Source organism: Adiantum capillus-veneris, chromosome 3 (genome assembly GCF_014529385.1).
Source record: "Adiantum capillus-veneris isolate H3 chromosome 3, ASM1452938v2, whole genome shotgun sequence".
Lineage (NCBI taxonomy): Eukaryota > Viridiplantae > Streptophyta > Polypodiopsida > Polypodiales > Pteridaceae > Adiantum > Adiantum capillus-veneris.
This window is the reverse complement of record NC_140933.1, coordinates 11,673,471-11,691,603: the sequence shown is the minus strand read 5'-3', so window position 1 is coordinate 11,691,603 and position 18,133 is coordinate 11,673,471. Positions and strand designations below refer to the sequence as shown.

At 43.4% G+C, this 18,133-nt stretch overlaps 2 protein-coding genes across 2 annotated transcripts; both read right to left on the bottom strand.

The window, feature by feature from the left end:
- Positions 1-651: 651 nt before the first annotated feature.
- LOC147460503 (uncharacterized) lies at positions 652-1,856 on the bottom strand. Its single transcript, XM_086503201.1, has 5 exons — positions 1,846-1,856; positions 1,576-1,697; positions 1,026-1,129; positions 877-960; positions 652-765 (listed from the first exon to the last, which is right to left on the bottom strand). Exons 1-5 carry the CDS (start codon positions 1,854-1,856, stop codon positions 652-654), a joined length of 435 nt encoding a protein of 144 aa, XP_086359327.1.
- A 70-nt stretch (positions 1,857-1,926) lies between these two features.
- LOC147460502 (uncharacterized) lies at positions 1,927-3,219 on the bottom strand. Its single transcript, XM_086498768.1, has 2 exons — positions 2,926-3,219; positions 1,927-2,697 (listed from the first exon to the last, which is right to left on the bottom strand). Exons 1-2 carry the CDS (start codon positions 3,217-3,219, stop codon positions 1,927-1,929), a joined length of 1,065 nt encoding a protein of 354 aa, XP_086354894.1.
- Positions 3,220-18,133: the final 14,914 nt, after the last annotated feature.

Genomic DNA, 18,133 nt, shown 5'->3' with positions numbered 1-18,133 from the left:
GCTATGAGCGTCGCTATAGTCTTCTGTGTAAACGTCGCTATGGACGTCGCTATGAGCGTCCCTATATGCGTCGCTATGAGCGTCGCTATATAGCGACGCTCATAGCGACGCTCTCGTAGCGACGCTCGTAGCGACGGTTTTAGCGACGCCGGGGGTTATAAAAACCCAGTGTATTTCCGTCGCTAACAGCGTCACAAGAGCACACAACCTCTTGTAGTGTTTTGACCCTTCTTTTTTTTTTTGAAGGAGTTCAGCAAGCTTAGTTGTAGCCTAAGACATAACCCAAGCTTACTTTAATGACATTTATTTAACAAGTTTACAATTAGCATTAGTTTAATAGTATAATTTGAATGCCTTCCGTTTTCGAGTACTCTTTCTAGAATGCTCTTCATCGCACCCTTTAGATGCAATTTTTTCCACTTTATTTAACTTATCCGATATCTACCAACACAAAAAACACAACTTGATATTTTTTACATCTCTAAAAATGTTACACAATGGGAAAAAAACATGAACAAAATCTCATCGGCTTCTCGATTGAAGTTTCATGAGACTTATCACCAGCAGACAAAGACATTGAATCCACATCTCCTAGTGCACTAGAAAAGATATTTTCTTTCATAAAATTTTGATACTCCTAAGCCAACATTTTCACATAAATAAATCATCATGTAGATATGAAATGAGAGAGAGCAAAAGAAGTAGCATGATCTTCATATACCTCATATGCAGCCATATGATTTTCATCATTGTCCCAAGATATTTCTGGAATGTATACATTAGGTTCTTTCTGAATACATAAGACATACACAAAACTTTAAAAAATCTTAAAAGATCGGCATTACACTTGTATAAAGAATCGTATATATCAATTACCAGTGTGGATTCTGAGATGTCTTTATCGCCCTCTACCACATCTACAAAGTTCTCATCATAACTTTGCTTGGAAGCATCCTCGTCCTAATAAAAATTACTCAATAAGAAACTTAATATCAAAACTCTTAAAAATCATTCTATACTATTACCTTTGATGATAATTCTGTCTCTTTCTCTACACCATCATTGTCAAGCTCTTGAACATCATGAGTATCCTTAAAAATGTAACATAACTCAAGAATAAGATAAACATCTACATAGCATATGATTTGAAAGCAAAATAAAAAGATAATACAAAAACTTATACCATTATAGCGCCTTTGCAAGCCTTTTGTTTGGTCCACTTTCTTTTGGACGCCAATGACTTTATACACCAATTGTAAATGTCGGACTCTTTCCACAAATATTCCACACCATATACTTTCACTGGCTTTAGCTCACCCATCTTCTCTCGGATGATACTCAAAACCATATCTTTACCCTTGCTATTATGTCTCAAATCTGCAATTGGCCCTACCTTTGCAAACCACCCTCGTACCATCCCATAATTTGCACACAACACTCTATACTGACCATGATCCTCTTTGTTAAGAAATTCTCTACCATACAACTTATTGTGCTCTCTATGTTTAGGAGGAGGAGCTCTAAAGACTTGATCATATATGATCGGATCATATGGAAGAGAACTAGTTGAGTTACCAACAACCCTTTTGTTACCCAAAGAGTGATGTTCCCTCCAAGCGTCGAGTAGTTTCACAGTCTCCTCATGAGGAAGTGAAACTAGTTGCTGAAAAATTGACTGTGGAAGATCCATGCGAGCCCTACAAGAGTAGTCGACATATGCAGATAAGATAGACTCCAAAAAGTTTCAATTTGTGCCACTTGAGATATAACTCGAACAATACAAAAAGTTAAGATGAAAATAAATCATAGAGAGAACAATGCTCAACCATATAATAAAATTCAAACCACAAAATCATTTAATTCTCTAATAGCAAAAGCCTTATGTGATCAAGTACTTTATGAATGTCTTTTTCTCATGTCCTTGACTTATGGACATCTCCATAAAATAGGGATCCATCGATCACTTTCTCCAAGATTTCTAACTTTTTTACGTTTTAGTACAATCCAATCTTTGATTAAAAGAACACAAGAATCCCAATCTCTCCATGTGTTTTCCTCCTCATGAACTTTCCATATATGAGGATCACTTGCATCAGATTTCAAAATAGCAAGCTTTGTGATTTTGCTGTCACATTGTACACATCTTACAACAGCATGCTTGAATTGTATTGTACCATTGTTTTCTAAACGGACTTTGACAATGTCATCATGCTCCAACCACAAGGGTACATTCCCACAATTGCCTTCCATTAGTAGCTTAGCCCTCTGCTTTAGGTCCTTAACTTCATATGCAATCAATCTTTGGCTCCTCGGTAATGGCAATGGGATAAATTTATGAAGCAAATAATAGATAGGACGCACACTATCCCAAGTAAATGGAAGCGGTGTTTTCTGAAGAATGCTCATTCCAGTCATTGTATCTATGACTAGTTCCTCTGAATAATTGTCTCCTGTAATACATTGTTTGTAGTAAGTTGCACCAAAAAACATCATTGCTTTCCCATCAAGTTGCATGGAGAAGAAAGAGGTTATGCACGCTTTCCAATGACCTCTCTCCTCAGACAAGGTGTCTAACGCGTCCACCTTTACAACTACATCATTGCCAATCTTGAAAAGTTCTCCTTTATAGAAGACTTTGTCATATGTTTGCACATCACCAAATGAAAAGCTTTCATCATCGACGTACAACATAAACACCTTTAAATGAGTACATTAGTGATCAAATATTATTAAGAGATGCTGAAATAGTCATCCATTTTGCAAGAAGAGTACATAGTAAATTTAATAAGGTGGTTGTGCAGTGGGATATGGTGGAGGCAGTCGATACAAAATAATTTTTCTTCTAGGAATAATATGTCCTATCACTTTTGCTCTGTCCATCAAGGTGACCATAGACATGGTCTCCTCGTTTGAGTGGTATACTACCTTGTAGCGGTCAACAAGTCCTAGCTTCCTCTTGAGAGTCAAAAGCTTTACATTTACATCCCATGCCATTACATCGTCAATGAAAATGGTTAAAACATTCCATTTTCTCCCAGACCTTCCAAACAATAGATATTGGTCTTCTAGCCAAGCACTATCCTGCCCAAACTCATGAAATAAGATTTGTGACTGCAAGTCTACAAATTCTCTGCGTTTCTCTATAGGATATTCTCGCACTTCACTTATACTTTCACTATCAATGTCATCACATAGTGTTTGCTCACTTTGACCAGCCATCTGTAGTGGATACCACAAGCAACACTGGCTAGTCAGAGTGACACCCCTTTCAACTTGAAAGCTTAATCTTACCCCTCTCAATTTACAATTCACATTGAATAATTCACATCAAGGTATATTCTCAAGACCTAATGTAAGCTAAATACAGCTAGACATGAATACTACTACAAACCTACAAAGCAGAGGCTTAAAATAATCAAAGAAGTACAATGTAAAATGAATATATTTTTGTACCTCCTATAGACGATTTATATTGCAGTCGAATGCAGTATCCAGCTAATTAGCTAGCAAGAGCTTACAGCAGGTGGGCACGCAGCTTTATATTATGCATCTCATATGATCATGAGTCGGGCCCTGTGCAGCGGCGCGCAGCTGGCTTTTGGACGCTCAGCTGCTGCTGGGAGAGGGCGCTCTTAGCAGATGTTTCAAAGAAGCGAACCACTATACTCTTTGCAGCTTCGCACGGACCACCTGACGATTACGGCCTTCTTTGATTTGACGTTGCGGGAATAACCTTGTAGAGAGGAGATAATATATTGCAGTTGAATATAGATAAATAGCTAGCAAGTGAATATTAAAAGGCAGCTTATTAATACAACATGTAGTGGGCACGCAAGTCGGGCTGCACTGTAGCTCTAGCTAGCGGTTTGATTGAGCGAGAAGGAGCACGCGATCTTAGCAAAGGCAGGAGGAGGAGCTGCGAAATGGGGGTCCTCGGAGATGGTGTGGAGAGTGCACGTGGGCTTCCAAGAACGGCAAGGGGTGCCAACCTTTGGGGCCAATAGGGTGTCATTGTTTACAGGTTTTCTCAAGTGCAGTAAGAGTAAAGAAATACCACAAGAGGTGCCAACATTTGGAGCCAACAGGGTGTCATTGTTTACTTGACACAAGCGAGGGTGATGTAAAGGCTTACAAGAAAGGAGTGACAGCCAACACAACAGACGGCAGGTGCTACGAGCAACAAAGGGAAGGCAGGGCAGGGGCAGTCAAGGCTGTGTTGGTCAGACAATGCTAGCTGGCCAGGATGGGGTAGCAACAGGTTGAGCAGCTTGTATAAAGCTGAACAAATATGCCTGCCTTCACATAGTATCTCTCTCATGAGTCCGTCCTATTTTAGTAGCCACTTCTCTTCTTTTGCGTTTTTCTCTCTTTGTTGCCCTCCTCTTGGTGTCATATTTCCTTATTGCACTCCACACTTTGACACAAAAATATTTGGCAAGTTGCGCACAATTCCATAGTGTGGACCATTTTATTTGTGGACGGTGGTCTAAACCTGTCTGAGCCAGAGTCCATGACACATGGAGAACACGTGCTTTCTATTAGGATGGATAAGCTAACGTTTTTGGATTTATGTTCTAGCCAATTGTGTCATATTGTAGCTTTGCAACAAGCACACAAGCTTTACAATTAGAAGGATACTGATCTGATGCAGCATTTGCTCAGAGTAATGTAGAACCTATTGACATGCAGGAATGCAAGAAAAAAATGACTTGAAAACAACAGACTCTGTAGAAAATGATTATTGTCTGTTGAAAGAATGGGCATGCCGCCTCTCTTTATCTCTCTTCGAAGTTCGCACAGTCTCGTCTCTCTCTCTCTCTCTCTCTCTCGGAGTGAGTGAGAGTGACTATGTGTCAAAAAACTTACTGCTGGAAATTTGTTGCAGATCGAGTGGGGACGACGTGGGCTTACAGAACGTCGCTTCTGGGATTCTTTTATGTGGTGAACCTATGTTGGCGTAATCATCTTCCAGTAGATGTACTCGTTATTGCTGTACAAAGCAAACAACATTAGCCTGTTTTACTTGGTCACGTCCTGAGAACTCAGACAAGTCTAGTTTTGCAAACTCGAACTGGTCTGACCATAGGTCCTGGCAGCAGAAAGCTTCTAGGTGTGGTGTTCAAGTGATCAGCCCTGCCGACGTTCTGGATATGCACTTGGAGACTGCAACGAGGCAATTACAGAAACACAACCATGTGTTTCCATGGACAATGGAAGTAGTTATTGCTTAACAACATACACTGTGTGTCAGAACTTGCGAAGATGGTGTATGGATGTAGAGATGGCAGCAAGGGAGAATGCGCTGAATGAGGGAGGTTCCTGCCTGATAGAGCACATACATTACCTCACGGTGGAGATCTCTTAGGTAATCAGAAACTAAAAATTTTTGGGGGCGTGATACCGAGGGGCCGGATCAGTTCTGTTGGGGATTTGTTGGAGAGAGAGGCCAGGCGCGCGCCTTGTGGAGCTTGTGCATGGGCAGATTAAGCAAGCAGAGGCCGCCCTGCTGCCTGCAGCTCGTGGTCGGCTGGGAGGGCAGCGAATGAGAAGGGAGCTTGAGCAGCTCGCACGGCTAGCTGATTGGCGCGGTGCAGCTCGACTGCTAAATGCAGGGCGCCATGGATGCAGCTTTGCAAGTTGCAATTAGCAAAGTGGTGAGGTTTCCCGCGTGAAAGATGTGCTGGCGATAGCGATAGGGTAGAGAGAGAGAGAGAGAGAGAGAGAGAGAGAGAGAGAGAGAGAGAGAGAGAGAGAGAGAGAGAGAGAGAGAGAGAGAGAGAGAGAGAGAGAGAGAGAGAGAGAGAGAGAGAGAGAGAGAGAGAGAGAGAGAGAGAGAGAGAGAGAGAATGAATGAAATGAAATAAAATGTTAATACAGCTGGCCTCTTCAAAAGGTCCTTTTTTAAATATTGATGGATCTAATCCAATGCCTTGGTATAAAAAAAACTGACATAAAGTGAGACTAAAATCATCATCATCAATGCCCGAGGACACCGGCATCGGGTCAATGTCCACCAATGCAAATAGTCGTACTGAGCGTCTCCCATATATGTCGTTCTAGAATTGTCATGATCCTCTATGGAGCCTCCATTGATGTTGTGGTCTCCCTCGTAGACATAGGCATCGAGCTCTCTAAGCTCAATGGCTCAATCAACTAATATACCTCTGGTATAAGTTGGCTCTGAAGTGCTCTAAAGGAATCAGTGATCTCCCTCTATTCAAGATGTAAACTACCACTCAATTCAGGTGTGAACGTGGGCCTTCTCCTACGAATGGGTGCATTCACCTCTTCGAGCTGTGATCTTACACTTTGGGGCTTGTCAGAGTTGGGTAACTATGGTACACAATTGTGATCTTGGATACAACCCACACATGAGCTAGGCACGAATATGGCTTTCTATATAGCGCGTCTTCTCCAGCTTGCGAAGGACGACGTTGTGACAAGACACCAACTTCGATACAACGGAGTACCAACAGAGGCCAGGACACGTCCCGTTAACTATAAGATATGAGGCCGCTTCCATTGCCTGTTCAGAGAGGGATTTGGACCACTCTCTAGAGTCATGGGGAATGAGGACCAGAGATAATAATCGATGCCTGGGATTTTTTTTTGCTCGAGCTGCGCACACACAGAAAGAGCCTGACAAGAGGAGAAGCTAGTGAGTGTCAAGGCGGATCACAGACTTCTTTAGAGCCGGCACTAAACCATCGGAGTAGCTACTACCACAGCAGATCCCACATTCTCCTCACACCAGAGGCACATTGATCAACCAAGCGACAGAGCTAGGATTAAGATCCAGACGCCCACGACTGGCAGAGGACTACACAGCATCGAGGGAGGCCACATCAAAGAATCAAGATCACTATGGCTCGACATGCACGACGCCCGATCATACTATTGACCATGGAGGAGGTTGATGAGATATCTGAGTGAAATATTTGAGCTTTGGGAGTGCTATCATGTCGGCAAGCATCTGAAGTACTGTCCAGCTTGATGATCTATGAAATATTACCACGGTTTGAAAGATCTTTGATACTCCTTTCTGGGGCTGTTCGGCTTGCTGCTACGCGGGCTGTTAACCCTCGTGGCTCACGGACACCCTATCGCCTACGACGGACACTGTAACCATATTATGTATTATTTAGAGTCAGGTACCGGGCTTGTCGGTCCAATAGGGAAAGGTAGAGTGATCGCCGATGAGAGGCACACTTTAACTGGGACATTCAAGGGATTAGTTGGCTAAGCATGGGCGCCCAAGTGTGAATGGGGTGAGCTCCTATAAAAGCCAACTAAACCTAATTTTTACTCATTCTCTCATTTGTGCAATTGAAGAGTGCTCTTGCTCCATCTCCATCTTCTTCTTCTTCACCTCCTTGTGTGTGTGTGTGTGAGAGAGAGAGAGAGAGGGAGAGTGTGTGTGCAATCGAGCATTACGAAGGCACGACGGCGGCGAAGCGGTTGAGCGCGGCACGACTGCAGCTTCTTCTTCATCGCGGCGAGGAATCCACCACGAAGGCGAGCGTAGAGCGGTGAGTGACACACCCTTTGCTTCCTTGAGCTTGCTAGTTTAGGCTTGTTGTGTGCTTGGAGCCATTTGTGGCTCGCACACGGTGTATTGGCAAGTCCCTTGCTTCGACAGTGCGGCAAGGAGCGCACATTTTTGGCGCCGTTGCCGGGGATATGCCCTACACTAAGCTCGGTTAGCACTTTATGCTTCCTTGTGGTGCAATTTCTATCATAGGAAAGGCAGGGAAGGAGTGTGTGGAGAATTTTGTTTTTTGCGTTTTCTGCATTTGCTGTCAAGTTTCAATTTCTGCTATTGTCTGCGTTTTTTCAATTTCTGCAATTTCTGCATTTTCAAGTTCGGCGTTTTCAATTTCCGCAATTTTCTGCATTTCTGCGTTTTTTCAAGTTTCCCAAGCCCAAGCCCAAGCCCAAGCCCAAGCCCAAGCCCAAGCCCAGGCCCAGGCCTCAGTCCTCAGTCTTATGATATATACTAGACTCACTCTTATATATATACCCTACTCCCTCAAGAGAGAATGAGAGCATGTGGGACAAGTCCTCCACTCTCCTCCTTTCTCTTCCCACTTGCACCCTTAGACTTTCTAGTTTGGGCCTAGTTCCCTACTGGAAATTGACAGTTTTAGGGATTCCGAGGGCATAGAGTGACCAAACGGAGGGCTGTAAAGCACGGCACGACCCTCTGACCGATACGCTCATTTCGAGCTATCACACGACCCATTCCACGATACGCTCTAAAAAATCTAGCAAAAAAACAAACAAAAAACACGCTAAAAACTAGTCACAAGGCCTCCTATAGCAGCTTTTTGACACCTTAGGGTATCAAAAGCACATGCACTTATGCTCTGGGCGGGTGCTAGAACACGAGCATATTGAGGGTGCCTCTGTTCATACGGACACCCATTACCCATCCACGATAAGCTCTAGACCCTCAGCGGGGACACAGGGTAGCACCACCCAAGACCCTAAAATAGCCGCTAGTGATTCCTCCTCCGACTCAGAAATCATGGAAGCATACCCTACCCAAAACATTGAGAGAGAAGGCCATGCACCTCCCGAAGCTCCACAGCCTAGTACTAGTATGTTTAGCCGTTTCATGGAAACATTAGGTAGAGCTACTCGCTCGGAACCTGATGCAGATGAAGCACGCGAAGGGGGTGGGGAAGTGGACTCTCCTTTTACATCGCAAGTGGACCCCACACCCCCAAAGAGTGTCCATGTGGATATCCTACCAACTTCTTACCAAGAAGGCCCTGTTGAGCTGCCTCCTTCAGAAGTTCCCTCTAGAGTACCGTTGGTGACAAGTAAAACCACGGGGAGCAACATTGCTTCTACCTCACAAGAAACCATTAACACGTCGACTCTAGAAGGATTGTTCATTAATGATCATTGGACATACGACCTCCACACTGAGGTGTTGACGGATCTACACTCTGGCCACGCCTACCATGTAGGATGGATAGAGATTGTACAATCCACCTCTAGTGCCACGAGCATCGAAGATCAACAGAAAATGATCTGTAATGTTATCCATGGCATTATTCAATCAGAAAGGCAAAACCGAGGGGTAAATATACTCTCAACTGGCCCCATGAGATTTCTGGATACGAGCAAGGCTCAACAGCCTACTCTATCACAAATGGAGACTCCTCTAATGAGCCCCATGGACCCATCTTACGTCATTTCACCTGGGGTCTCTATGCAATCTGAGCCTCCGAGCGAAAACTTTAGCTTCCCTAACTTGGCTCAACCCTCTATCAAGGAAAACACAGTGCTCACTCCAGGGATAAGCCTGACAGAAAATGTACCGATGACATCTACGGTTAGCGCAGTGCCACTACCTAGTGTCGTAGTACCTAATATGGGGCCTCGACCGTATGTGCCTCTAGCCCCTTATGCACACATGGCCCCCACACCTCCAATAGTACCACTTGTTTTCGCTCCTCGAGTGCCGCTCCCTAGCTCTTATCCGAGTGGACCTATGCCCGGTTATGTTCCATATCCTGCATCATCCACACATATGCCAAGACCGGCACCCGTTCCTCTCCCACATATGATTCCAAGAGTACCTCCACCGGCCCTGCCTCCTCACATAGGTGACTTGGCAGCGTTTGCTCAAACCATAGGTCGATCTATCGCGGAAAATATGCGTCACGCATCTGATAGAGAGCCTAGAAGTAAGGCAGTACAAATTGCCAAACTCACGCAAAAATTCAATGGGGACGAAGATGCTAGGAAACACATTGAAGTGTTTGAACAAGTATGTGATTCCTTAGGGGAACGTAACGAACTACATAAGTGCAATGCCTTAAGCTTGACATTAAGTGGGAAGGCTGGAGATTGGTATAGGACCCTAAGGGTGGACGAGAAAACAATCTACCCTACCCTTCGAAGGTTGTTTCTAAAGGAGTACATACGAGAAGGTGTGCTTTGGGGTGTAGCATCTCAGCTATAGAAGGCCGAACGTAAGGAAGGAGAGTCAGTAAGGGACTTCATTAGTCGTCTAAAGCACTTAAACTCTCGTTGCCCTGTAAATGAGCGCTTCAACAATAACCAACTGCTTGATCGATTCATTCGAGGGTTGAGGAATGAAGGAATCTATAATGGACTAGTGATTAGAGGTATCACAACCTGGGAAGATGTCACTGCCAATGCAATCCAATTAGAGGACAACTTGATGATAGCAGGCATGAGGGTGTCTACTGACACGAGATCCACTAGCTCACAAGCCATTGAGTATGAACCCATGACTGCAAAGCCCATTGCCAATGAGCCAAAGGTATTTAAGACATCCTTGACAGACCTCACCAAGGCAATCCAAGAGTCTCTTAAGGATAATCGACCCCCTCAAAATAGTCACATGTATCCAAGAAGGGAGCAACAATGGTGTTCCATTTGCTTAGGTCCACATAGCACTAGTGAGTGCCCTACGTTTAGAGTAAAATTTAATGGAACTTGCAACGCATGTGGTAGGTATGGTCACCAAGCTAAGGATTGTTTAATGATCAAACGTATGATGGCAAATAGACCACCTGTAGCCTGGACGGATGCACCTCGAGCTCCTGTATTGATGTCTGCTCCACATGTTGAGCAACTACCGCAACACATGGTCCCTAGATCTCAAAATGTTGTACAAGCTACACCGTTACCACGTCCTGTGCTAGGACCGCAGCCCCCGCATCCAAGAGTCGCCCCTATGAACCAAGTGGGTTGCGAGCCATCTAATGCTTATGCAGATGGTTGTGAGGAGGAAATAAACACTACTATTGCCTACGGACTTGATACATTGGAAGAATGTCCTATATACTACATGGAAGATTGTTGGGGACAAGTCAAGCCGGTTTATCAAGCTGCTGCTCTCGCATCCAGAGGTCAAAATATCAACACCCAGGCTAGGAGGCCACCTCTTCAATGCTACGAGTGTGGTGGACCACATCGAGTAGCGGAGTGCCCTATTAGGCTGCAAAAGAATGCTGCACAGATGCAAATGAATCAAGGGAGCACGTCTGCAATGCCAATACTCACATGTAATCGTTGTGGCATAGATCACTTGATTGCCCAATGCCCCTATAACCCAAATGCGCCTAAAATCACACCCCTAAATTTGGTCGAAATTGCTAGTGTGACATCACCAATACCACCCGTCGCACCCGCTTATGCGATTACACGGTCCATGCTTCAAGGGCCAGGACATATCCTCGAAGAGAGAGATACCGCGTCAATTATCCAAGCAAAGAAAAAGAAGACACGAGGGAAGAAGTCGCAGAATACGGAAAATTCAAAGCCAAGTTCCAAAACAAACATAGGAACAGGAGATGACCCCGTGTATATGAATGACCTCGAGGATGATTCAGATTCAATCGAGACAATGGAGACTAGAACCAATACCACAAAGGGAAAGACCGATAAAGAAAACCGTAACATGGAACCAAATGAAAACCGAATAAGAGAAAACCATAAGGAGCCTCTGAAAACACCACAAGTGTTTCCAAATCCAATCCAAGACCCCCAAGATAAACCGCAGGGGCAAAAAGGGAAGAATCGTAAAAAGAAGATTGGGACGTACCCAAACCCAGTAGACGAGATTAAGCAGGTGAAACATCTAAGAGGTTTAGTGGAGGAGACTCAAAGGAAACTAGAACCAGAACCCATGCATGTCAAAATTCATGACACAGTGTTTCCCACGCAAGTTCATCCACCCCACATGAACCATAGACCGTTAGCCATATCTAGTATCATCCAAGAAGGGAGTGAGGACGGGACATCAGAAAGTGAGCATACACCCTTCTTGTTGGAAAGGATGTTTAACGAAGGAATACCTGATCCCATTAAGGAATATGAGATTCCATCCTCACTAGTTCCTAGTCAAGGACCTACACCCTGCAAAACGCCAATGAATGTTGCCAAACTAGTGGACTTCATGTCTTCTGAGGTCCGAACCACGATCATAGCAAAGCTGTATGGAGATCCTGAGTTATTCCTTGCATTTCGAGCATTCCTTAACGGAGAGCTACGAACGGGATTACCATAGTTTGCGCAACCAAATAGGCCTGACTCGATTATGATTGATGAGGAAAATCATGTGCAATCACTTGACTTAGATGGACACGAGTCTGTGATTGAGGTACCCATTAACGAATTAGGGCAGTATTTTGAAGGCGACGAGTCTAATGCGACCCTACCCATCACTATCAAGGGATTAACTATAAAGGGAATTCTTGATGGTGGTGCGGGAGTTAGCATCGTTACAAAAGATTGTTGGGAATCCATGGGAAAACCCCGCCTCAGTGTTACTAACATTGTGGTAAAGATGGCAAATGGTACCATAGCCAAACCTATGGGGATGCTCAAGGATCTTAAGATCAAAGTTCTAGGACACAAGGTACGACATACGTTCATTGTAATGGATTTCTCTAAACACCTTATGTCATATGAAATGATTTTAGGACGACCATTCATGAGGGAAGCACAAATGGTTCATGATTGGTCTAAAAATCATGTCTATTTGCAATTCCAAGACTCTGTCCTTAGAGTGGATTTGGTGACTGGTAAGGTACACCCCTTAGGGAGTAAAACCATTATTGATCATCGCTCTGACACCACAGTTCACTCGGCCCCACTACAATATTGTTACACTTGTAAGAAGGATACAGACATTGGCCAAGATTCTCCTTATATGGATATCTTACCTGGGATGACTGAGTCGGACAATGTGGATTGGGTCCACCTAGCATCAACCATAGACACTTGGGGAAATAGAGGAACCACTTGGGTAACACCTGAGGGGGATGAAATGCCTATACCCTTAAATATGCTACAAGCAATGCATATCGCTTCCGACGAGACTCATCCTAATGTAACGAAGAAAACATACAAGTGGGTCCCTAAAGCTTCTTTAGTGACCATACCTAGTGCTAAAAAACAGAAGCCTTGTAAGAAACGTACCACTCGCTCTAAGAAAAGTAAGAAAATGTTGCGATGGATCCCTAAACGACTATTGGAAGCCCAAGGCTACTATCAAGGAAATGATCAAATCTGGGTGCCAAAACGTAGATTGTGCTCTTACCTATCACCTGACCCAAGTGAGCCCGATCCCGTAGCTCCAAAACGAATCAATGATCGTGGAAAGAAAAAAATCACAGAATGCTACACACCCGCTCCCGAGCTAGTTTGGGTACCAAAGAAAGAACGATTTGTTCCACCTAGCTCAGGAAGGGGGGAGTCCCATGAAGCTTTTAGCTCCTCATGTAATACATCCATAGAGGTAAAAGCTTCTACACAGCCTCCATCTATAGTAGTGGACCTCCATGAAGCTACAAAAGAATCCACACCTCCCAGTGTTCAAGAATCACCTAATGAACCACTTCAAGTTCGATCCTGGGAGAGTACCTTACCACCGTTGCAACTTGACGAGGCACCTAGGGTAATAGAAAACTACTGGCAAAAATCCTCACCTATTACCAACTGGAACAATTGGTTTCAGAGGGTGACAAGCTCATTTCAAACGGTATGATCTACCCAAGGAAGGGGGGAGTGTTTGTGGACATCCATCATTCACTTGCTTCCCTCTCAACCTTTTTCCCTGACCTCTTAATCTCCGATCTTAGGGAATGTATATATATAGCCTTATACTCACAAAAAAACAAAAATAGTAAAGAGCAAGAGCGCCTAGCAATGAGAGAGCACCCTATCAGATCTTACATATAAGTCCAAATTCACCGTGTCAATTCAAGCAACACACAAAAACAACTCTTATGTTTTAAAGGCCTAACCAAATCTATCTGTCTTGTCAGAAATGGCTACTTCACCAGAGGCATGCACTTCTATTTTTGATGAAAGGTACCCCTTGTCTTTTCAACAAGTGTTCTACGTATGCTACCCTATACTTTCTTGCGAATGGGATTTGATAGAGAGCCTTGCACGTGAGAGAAATTTTGAGGAGTTAGAATGGCTGATACGTCTATGGCTAACTAGTGATCCCTACCCAGTAGCGAATGTGTCTCCAATGGCACATGCTTATTCTTTTGCACAAGATGAGTATCCACGCATCACGAGGTTCTTGATTAGCATGCTTGCACAAGAGGATGATGAAGAGGAACTAATAGAGACCGAGGAAGACTATGGCCTCACGGACAACGATTTTATTTATCTAGATGATGAGGATAGAGGCCTAGCCTTAGGGTGGCCACCCGGTTTATATAATATCCTCTTTCCTTGATTCTAAAAGGGGTGACAGATAGGTAGGTTAGGGGTCTAGATTGTGTTTTGAGTTTGTTTTTTAGGAGTTTTAATTTTTCCCACTGATGTGCCTCCTGGAGGTATTCCTTTTGTTTCCTAGTGTGTACAGGAGCGTGTTGCTATTGATAGGATTTGGACCTTCATGGAACCTTCAGATCAAGCGCGACCATCAACACAAACAGGTGTTTCTTGTCCATTAGCATTGCCCTTATCTTTTTGCATCTATGTTTGTCTGCTTTGATTGTGATTGGTAGCATAATATTCAGCGCATTTGCTTAGTATCAAACATTTAATTCAATGTAATGTTTTGTCATAATCACTTGTCTAGGTTTAAAAATCAAGCAGTCCGACTAAGCTAGTTTGACCAAGATAGATATTAGAAATCTTCTCTTAATACCATGGGGAATGCCTTCCTAATAAGCAATGGTTACTTAGGTTCTTAATCCGATTTAGGCAGCATTGTATGAAATGTACTAGGGCTTTCTAGTGGGCTTAACCCTAGTGACCTTTAGCTTAAGTATTATAAAGGGACTTTACTAATGTGATGAGCCTGGGGAGGGTAACAATGTTATATGACCCCCCAAAGTTACAAAATTAAAATGATGAAAATGCACAAGCAAAAAATCAAAGTGCCACAATGTAAAATTTTAAGCTGGAAGAGAAATCTCAGCTTAAATTGGTACTTCACTCACATGTATTGCCTATGGTACTAGAGCCCTAGAGGTTCCCAGCGTGGGCGCTTTTCCTTGAAAAGCAAAAAACCCAAGGCATACAAAATAAGCACACACATCATAATTGAATCAATGTGAAAAGACTTTGGGGGGTCAACGAAAAAGTAATCAGTCAGGCGATGATTTCATGAGAAATTTCTTTTATGGTAGCTTAACTACAAAGTTTTCTAGATATAGCCTCTAGTCAGCCCTCGAACATGAATACTTGGCTCTCGCGATTAAACAACTTAATTGACCACAGAAAGTTAAGAAGCTTACCCATGGTATTAATATTCGATCTCTAGTGATTTTCGACCGTCATATTAGCGACCCCAGACTTGTTTAATTTTTTACCTTTACATCTGTTTATGCATTTGATTACATTGCAATTTAATGTTCATTGCTAACAAATTGTTTGAAATTCTTTGACCAATCAATGTGTCTACCTAAAACTGCATATGCTTTTTAAGAGAATGCAATTACTGTGCCAATGTTGTTTGATTTTGCAGTGACTGAAGAAGGCTAAGGACATTCATCTCAAATGCTCTTCCACCTCGATGAACCAGCTTCAACTCAATAGCTTCCGAGGACGGAATCTACATCAGGAAGGGGGGCATGTTAACCCTCGTGGCTCACGGACACCCTATCGCCTACGACGGACACTGTAACCATATTATGTATTATTTAGAGTCAGGTACCGGGCTTGTCGGTCCAATAGGGAAAGGTAGAGTGATCGCCGATAAGAGGCGCACTTTAACTGGGACATTCAAGGGATTAGTTGGCTAAGCATGGGCGCCCAAGTGTGAATGGGGTGAGCTCCTATAAAAGCCAACTAAACCTAATTTTTACTCATTCTCTCATTTGTGCAATTGAAGAGTGCTCTTGCTCCATCTCCATCTTCTTCTTCTTCACCTCCTTGTGTGTGTGTGTGTGTGTGTGTGTGTGTGTGTGTGTGTGTGTGTGTGTGAGAGAGAGAGAGAGAGAGAGAGAGAGAGAGAGAGAGAGAGAGGGAGAGTGTGTGTGCGATCGAGCATTACGAAGGCACGACGGCGGCGAAGCGGTTGAGCGCGGCACGACTGCACCTTCTTCTTCATCGCGGCGAGGAATCCACCACGAAGGCGAGCGTAGAGCGGTGAGTGACACACTCTTTGCTTCCTTGAGCTTGCTAGTTTAGGCTTGTTGTGTGCTTGGAGCCGTTTGTGGCTCGCACACGGTGTATTGGCAAGTCCCTTGCTTCGACAGTGCGGCAAGGAGCGCACACGGGCATACTACGCGGAATGAAAATGGTGTGAATCTTGAGAATTAGGCATGAGACCTGTTGTATATCATTTCCATGAACATTGAAGGATGGTCGAGGGCACAGGGTTGTTGAATCTCCATGTGCTATACTTGGAGCAGCATAATGCTGGTCATAACTAGTTGCACTTGCAAAAACAAGCTGAGTAAGGTAGTTGAAGTTGGACATACTATTCATCTAGCCACTGGGTCTTGTTGCACACAAAGCTTCTATGATTGCTACACGGGGAAGGCACAGAGGCTTCACTGCAAAAGAAAGTCGATGCCAATATGCCGATGAGGCAAACAGTGACATTGTCGACCTTCTATTGCTAGAATGAATAGGGAGGAGCTTTGGCCTAGAGACTCTATGGTACTGAAGAATGCGCTCACCATGTCAACGAGGTAGTCTTTTCTTCATGGCTCTTTGCTTTCATGTGAACAGGTATAAGGTGCCAGTACAATAGCTAGTTAGGCACATGCAGCAATTAATGCATTCCAAGAGGTGACATTCCGGACAGGAAGCTCTCCAAGCACTTTTTGTGCTTTCTAGTTTGTGTTAAGAATTGTATCATTAATATTATTTGGATGAATATAACATAAATTATTCAAAAAATTTACAATAATCTCCATCATTCTGTAATATCTTTTCCTCTCTAAGGACAATGTGTGCAGTTGTGGTACTTGCATATCAATGATAGAGTGTGTGAGATGTAAAATGTTTTGATCCCTTTCCTTTTATGGCTTCGTCTACAACTATGAGACTTTATTTTGTTTTCTTATTTGTATTAGTAACAAATATATCAATTAAGAAACTTATTGATATCGAACGCGTAACCATGATATTTCTCAATAATTAGTTGTTTAACTATGCTTAATGAATTTTTACTAAAATGAAATTAGGGGCATACAAACTTACTACAATTACTTGATCCATTGTAAGTGATAAATAACTAGATGAAACACCCTTTTCTATATAGGAGTTTATAAACTACCAGATGAGGATGCCAAAGAGCTGGCTACTATATAGGAGTTCATAACTTATTAGATGAACTTACTCGATAAGGACGTCCAAGAATAGGTTTCTATATAGGAGTTTATGACTTACTATATGAACTTACTAGATCAACATGTCCAAGAGCAAGTTACTATATAGGAGTTTGTGATTTGCTAGACGAATTAGAAAATTGCTAGCTTCGTTGCTAGATTAAATGTGAAAACTTCTACTTGTAACTAGGAATTATTGAGCATGTACTCTAACTTGCTATCTAGAAACACGTCCAAAGCTCCTTGTGTCTAAAGAACTTTGCTATGTGTGTGTGTTTGTGTCTATGGGAAGAGGAAGAATAAGCTAAGTATTTACGTAGTAGGAACAATCCCAAGAGACCTGAATGATCTATTCAACGAGAGAGAGAGAGAGAGAGAGAGAGAGAGAGAGCTGCTTGTGCCTTCATTTCTTTCCTCAACAACGCTCTTCTCACCCCGCATCCCCCCTCATTGGAGCGACATCTAGCATTGATTTCGAGTAGGCTTCGACTCTCCCGGCGGTAACAGGCTGCATGTGTACCTAGAGCTTGCCATGGTTGTTGGAGAGATAATGCCTAATGTCGGTGTGAAGGTAATTCATGTGATCGAAATTGTGTGTTTTGATGATGATGAGCAGCATTGTGCGAAGCTGGGTGCGAAGGGACGAGTGGAGAACAACTCTTCTCGGAGATATGGGCAATTCAACATAACCTGCAGGTGGAGAGGGGCTAAGGGAGGCTGTCGCAGATAGACAGGACGGATGGATGGAGGTGGGTAGGAGCTTGCGTTGCATGTGGAGCAGCTAGGGAAGTTTTGACGTGTGTTTGGAGATGGGCTCAATGCCGACGACCTAACGAATGGCC

Excerpts from the sequence above, each read along its gene's own strand:
- LOC147460502 (XM_086498768.1), bottom strand. The coding sequence starts at position 3,219 with ATGGCTGGTCAAAGTGAGCAAACACTATGTGATGACATTGATAGTGAA. Across the intron at positions 2,698-2,925 it reads GACTTGTTGACCGCTACAAG|GTGTTTATGTTGTACGTCGA; the intron begins GTAGTATACCAC and ends ACTCATTTAAAG.
- LOC147460503 (XM_086503201.1), bottom strand. Across the intron at positions 1,130-1,575 it reads GGGTAACAAAAGGGTTGTTG|ATGTTTATCTTATTCTTGAG; the intron begins GTAACTCAACTA and ends TATGCTATGTAG. Across the intron at positions 961-1,025 it reads AGACAGAATTATCATCAAAG|GACGAGGATGCTTCCAAGCA; the intron begins GTAATAGTATAG and ends AATTTTTATTAG.